We start from the raw sequence: 6020 nt of genomic DNA on the forward strand, positions 1-6020 counted from the left end.
AGAGAGAGAAACATAGAGGGTTCAGAGGGGACCTGCTAGGAATCGGTGACAGAGGAGAGGGGGAGGGCAAAGGACAGAGGAGGATCTACTAACCTCATAGCTCAGGAGAAGTCTTCTGCTGGGAGACTCTGCCCCTCTGTAGGTCTCCACCAGGCTGCAGAGGCCCAGTCTCTTGGCTAGCTCTGCCCAGTCTGCCCCTTGGCAGTCGTGGTTCAGAAGCTGCTCTAGATTTTGGAGGGTGTCGCTATTCAGAGACAGGACGCTTCCTGGAGAAATCAGAGACAGAGGATGACAGGCGATCGCTTCTCTGCACAAAGGTGCCAGTCTCTGCCCCAAAAGCCACTGCCTCCTCCCCACACCCGACCAGGAAAGCCACACCTATGGCCCCCGCTAAAGAAGAATGGATAAGTAAAGTAATGAAATAGGTTGAATCAGCAAAGCTAACAGCTAAAATAAGAGAACTTAGTGACAATTGTTTTTCTTGAAGAATGAAAGCCCTTTTCAGATTATTTGAAGAAAGACTACAACAGGACGAATCCGCGAGCAGGTTTTGAACTGTGAGCGACAGAACAATTAAAGATTATTGTGTTATGACTATGTTAAATAAGAGGGGAGGACAGGGTTCAGCAAGGGGGGGGGGTAAGAAAAACATCACGGAAAAGGGGATGGGAAGTCAGTAACATAAAAAAAAAAAATGTTTTAATATGTATTGGAATTTTATGTGTATGGATGGCCAAAACCCCCAAGTCCAAATCTGAAATGATGCACAGGGGTTATTTCTCAGCGGGACCCCAAGCAGAACAGAAGCGTTCACTCACCTTGCCTGGAAGCAGGAGTCTCGGTAGACTGCTCCCTTTCTGGGTTCTGCAGCAAGGCTTGCTGCAATATCTCCCGCACCTGGAAGGAAAGAAGCCTTGGTTACCTCTAACTGTCCCCTAAGCACGTTATATCAGGAGAGATAAAAAAGTTTCTTCTACTGAATGCATGGGGATGGGGCCCATCCCATCACAAAACATGGGGAGCAAAGGGGTACACAGGGAGCTACAAATAGCTATGATCAGAGGTGGGTGATGATCCAAACTGCCTTAGTTGCAGGACGCTCTATAGTCCACAGGTGGACAATGTAGCTCACAACACCTGGGAGGGCAACACAACAAGCCTCAGCCAACAGCCAGGAATGATGGGAGCTGCAGTCCAGAAGAGGCTGGTCCAGAACAGGGTTTCCCAAACCTGGGTCCCCAGCTGCTGTTGGACTACAACTCCCATCATCCCAGGCTACTGGTACTGTAGATGGGGATGATGGAAGAAGAAGAGGAGTTTGGATTTGATACCCCGCTTTATCACTACTCTAAGAAGTCTCAAAGCAGCTAACAATCTCCTTTCCCTTCCTCCCCCACAACACTCTGTGAGGTGAGTGGGGCTGAGAGACTTCAGAGAAGTGTGACTAGCCCAAGGTCACCCAGCAGCTGCATGTGGAGGAGCGGGGAAGCGAACCAGGTTCACCAGATTACGAGTCTACCGCTCTTAACCACTACACCACCTTGGCTCTCAGCTGGAGACCCAAGTTTGGGAAAGTCTGGCCTAGAACATTGCATACGTTACAACTAGGAATGGCTCAACTGCAGCAAGGGTCCAATCTGAACCCCCCCCCCCAAAAAAAAACTTTACATACCTTCTGGCTCGAAGTCAAGTCCAATGGCGTGTGCCCCCGCCCCTGCTTCTCAGGCCATTTGCTCTTCAGCTCAGTCACGCAGTCTGCACCCGGGGCCTCTCCCAGCTCCATGACCCATTCCTCCTCCTCTTCCTGCTCCAACTCCACGTCGCTGCCTGGGTTAGACGAGGGGGCCGAGATGGGCTCGTCGTTCTCACACAGGACATCTGCCCCTGGGGAGTTCAACAGGGAGTTCAGCTGGCATAATGCTTCAAACAGGACATGGTATATCAGGGGGTTTATCGGGCAGCTCCCTTTGTGACTGATCTGCACCTTGTTCTGGAATTTTAGGACCAGATTCAACAAACCCTTTCTGCTACTGGAAGCCAGTGCAAGGACTCCCCACTAGTGCAACAGGCTTCCCCCCATCTCTTTCCCCAAATCCACTGGAGGCACAGGAACGCCCCCAGAACAGCGCATGGGTAGGAGATGAGAGATTGTCCCATTAGCCCAAGCCTTTCTGCTTGTCAGTGCTGAATTCCAATCTTTCTCTGGACCAGTTTGTTGCCCACCCTCTCCTTCCCCCAAACTTTTAAAAGTCTGGGATATTTATTCAATGTCATCTTCCATTTGAAATCAACTACATAGCTTATTCTTTTCTCCCCCACCCCAGTCCAACTAATGCAACATTTGTTGTCTAGACTGCACCCAAAAATAAGTGGACATGACAAAGAGAGAGAGAGAGAGAGAGACCTTATAACTGAGCAACTGAGCACAGAGTCCTCTCCTGAGGAATGGAATGGGTCCCAAGATTCCCACCTCCTATCCCAGTAGGAACTGCTCCCTCTTGAGTGAGTAAAGTTCTGGGTGCAGATGACCCAGGTCATCTGCTGGATGGACCATCAAGTGTTTGCTGTTTTGGGAAGCATTTAATACAAGTGATATGCAAAGCAAGAGGAGGGTTATTTGCTGTTAAGTAACTATAGGGTCTAAACCACAGAGCCTAGGGCTTGCCGATCAGAAGGTCGCGGTTCGAATCCCCGTGACAGGGTGAGCTCCCGTTGCTCGGTCCCTGCTCCTGCCAACCTAGCAGTTCAAAAGCACGTCAAGTGCAAGTAGATAAATAGGTACCGCTCCGGCGGGAAGGTAAACGGCATTTCCATGCGCTGCTCTGGTTCGCCAGAAGCGGCTTAGTCATGCTGGCCACATGACCCGGAAGCTGTCCGTGGACAAATGCCTGCTCCCTCGGCCTATAGAGCAAGATGAGCGCCGCAACCCCAGAGTCGTCCACGACTGGACCCAAGGTTCAGGGGTACCTTTACCTTTAACTATGAGTGGAAACAAGTGTCTGGCATCAAGTGGAAATAAATACCTAGTAGGAAAGTCAGATGACTTTCGGTCAATGCAAAGTTCCAGCTCTTCTTAAACCAGAAGGGTGAGAATAGAAAGTGGGCAGCCCACCAGCTCCTAGAGGAATCCTTGAGCCCTACTGAGTCCCAGGGACACTGGAGAGAAGATTTACCTGCTTTGATCAGCATCCTGGTAAGGATGGGGGAGCCCATGCCTGCTGCCAGGTGAAGAGGCGTATTGCCAGCTGACGTCTGGGCATTCACATCAGCTCCCAGCTGGACAGAGAAAGGGCACGGAATTAAAGGCTGGCAAGCGCTCTCAGAAAAGAGTCACCCCTTCCCACATATGTGAACGAGGATGGGGAAGCCATTTCTGCACACAGCCAAACCCCGCATACCTTCTTCAACAGGTACGTCGCCAGGTTAAGGTTCTCCATCTCCACAGCAAGATGCAAAGGGCTCCGGCCGCTCTGCCGCTCGGCTGCGTTCACATCCGCTCCCTTCTCAACAAGCAGCTCGATGCAGGCTGGGTTCTTGCATTTCACGGCAAGGTGTACAGGGAAAAGGCCTAACAAAGGAGCAAAGGTTAGTGGGAATGAAGCACCAAAAAGCTGCCTTTGAGGACGGCTGGGGAAACCCCTCTAGGGACAGCACTAAGGCTGTGCAATAAAATCGCTTTATCATTGAATTTGAATACAGGTATTGAAATAAGTGTTTCAACTAGGCAATACACACCCGTGAAGAAAAGGTGGAGACTTAACAGCTTCCCAGGGGGTAGCTCAATATTTTGCAGATAATTTGCAGGCACCGGTGTCTCCAGCTTTGTTAAGCTCTCTCCCTCCTCCCTCCTAACCAGTAAGAAAGAAGATAAGCCCTCACACAAACCAGCAAACTTTCAGCTTCTAGTTATCTTTCCACTTAGAGCTCAGCTAATTATGCAGAGCCTGCTAACAATTCAGGAGCAACCCCAAGAGGCGAAGTAAACAAAGAACTGGAAAGCACTTCTTTCTTCCCTCACTAGTGAAAAAAAGAGGGGGAAGAGTATTTTCAGGAGGTGATTATGTTGTTGGTTCCCCCTAAATAGCTAACCTCCATATTAAAAAGGGTGTTTTTAAATTTAAATGAAACTATCTTTTTGCTTAAGGGATGCGGGTGGCGCTGTGGGTTAAACCACAGAGCCTAGGACTTGCCGATCAGAAGGTCGGCGGTTCGAATCCCCGCGACGGGGTGAGCTCCCCTGCTCCTGCCAACCTAGCAGTTCGAAAGCACGTCCCGCTCTGGCGGGAAGGTAAACGGCATTTCCGTGCGCTGCTCTGGTTTGCCAGAAGCGGCTTAGTCGTGCTGGCCACATGACCCGGAAGCTGTACGTAGGCTTCCTTGGCCAATAAAGCGAGATGAGCGCCGCAACCCCAGAGTCAGCCATGACTGGACCTAATGGTCAGGGGTCCCTTTACCTTTATCTTTTTGCTTGTATGCTTGCTTGCTTGCCCTCCCTCCCTTTGATAAAAAAAAAGATGGATGGAGGAGTCTTTCTGCGTGGGGGGGAAATAGAGGGGAGAAGATTTAGCTGACTGCCTTATGCTGAAATGGGAGGTTGGGTACTTTGTAAGAATGACAGAGAGGCTGTTTTTCAGTAAACAGTGAAAGCAAAACAAGCCCTACTGAATTCAATGGGGCTTACTCCCAGGAAAGTAGAAGAAAGTTTAGTTGAACTTATGCTTGCACAGATTCCACTTAGACCTCTGGGTGGGGAAGCAGATGCAACTTGGCTAGTAAATCACTTAAACTATTCAAATTATTTGAAAATATTATATATATATACACACACACACACACACATTTAATATTTAATATTTTTATTTGAGCTACTACTTTACATTTTAAGGCCCTCCACTGCCGCAGGGAGCCTCGTTAAGGCCCTCCGCCGCTGTGGGAAAGTATGGCAGGACTTTCTGCCACCGCAGATATATATATCAAAATATCATGATATTTAGCTGGTGATATATTGTGATATTGAAAACCAGATATCACCCATCCCTAGACAGCATACCTCCTGCAGATTATGCACTGCCCTCCCCTCTTGTTTCGAGCCGCTCAGAGACATTCACTCTGAAACCAGCCAGCCAGCTCTCACCTGCCTGAGCCTCCAAAACTATCCCGTCGCTTACCATAATAATTAGGTGTTTCCAGGAGCTGGAGGGTGTGGGAGCCGAGGTGACAGAGGAGGGTCTTCAGCATCTCCTCATCCCCCAGCTGCAACGCCAAATGCACTACTGAGTTGCCATAGCGATCTAGCAGAGTGGGGTCCGCACCAGCCTGCAGCAAGAACCCAGCCACCCTGGGCTGGCGGGTGATCACAGCCAGGTGCAAAGGTGTCTGTGAAGAAAAGGGGGAGACGGGTCTAATTCTAGCAAAAGAACCGGGGAAGGAATCAAGGTGTTTGTCCTAAGTGCAGAGACCAGAGAAACTTCCTTCGCCCCTTCCCATCTAAGCAACGTTCTGGGGTGACCACTTTCTCTCCACTCCTACCTGAGTAACATTGGAGAAGGAGACGCTTCCTCGTACAAGACTCAATCATCTACCTGCGCAAGCAACGATCAGACAGGCATACTCTATGTGGATTCACAACTGGTTCAAGGAAACTAGGACCATTCCTCACTGCTGCCCCCAAACTAAGCAGGGGAGGCCGACACAGTGCCTCCACCCAGATGTTCTTGGACTTCCAACTCCTGCCAGCCTGGCGGCCCATGGAGAGGAATGGAAGTAGTTGCAGCCCAGCAACAGTTGGAGGTGCCATATTGGCCAGCGCCGAAGTGAACAGGAAGTTCACAAGGAAGAATCCCAGGAGACAAGGGAAAAGTTGGGACCAGCTCATTTTCTTAACGTGTTATGGGGTTGCGTTCCAACGCCATGGGGTCTGCTTTCAGCAGCTCTTTTATACAGTGGTACCTCGGGTGTCAAATTAATGTCACAAGGAATGATTCTGTTTTCGAAATCCATTGAAAAATTAGTGGAGAACA

General features: G+C 49.8%; 1 protein-coding gene across 1 annotated transcript in view; it reads right to left on the reverse strand.

Moving 5' to 3' along the window:
* NFKB2 (nuclear factor kappa B subunit 2) overlaps window positions 1-6020 on the reverse strand; it is an 83268-nt gene that overhangs the window by 1634 nt on the left and 75614 nt on the right. Inside the window, exons 18-23 of the mRNA XM_081864265.1 lie at window positions 5169-5373; window positions 3399-3568; window positions 3174-3276; window positions 1673-1884; window positions 819-897; window positions 94-266 (exon numbers count right to left, since the gene is read on the reverse strand). Coding sequence (XP_081720391.1) covers window positions 94-266; window positions 819-897; window positions 1673-1884; window positions 3174-3276; window positions 3399-3568; window positions 5169-5373 — 942 coding nt within the window. The remainder of the gene's footprint in view (window positions 1-93; window positions 267-818; window positions 898-1672; window positions 1885-3173; window positions 3277-3398; window positions 3569-5168; window positions 5374-6020) is intronic.

This window comes from Podarcis erhardii (assembly GCF_964252035.2).
Source record: "Podarcis erhardii genome assembly, chromosome: 5".
Lineage (NCBI taxonomy): Eukaryota > Metazoa > Chordata > Lepidosauria > Squamata > Lacertidae > Podarcis > Podarcis erhardii.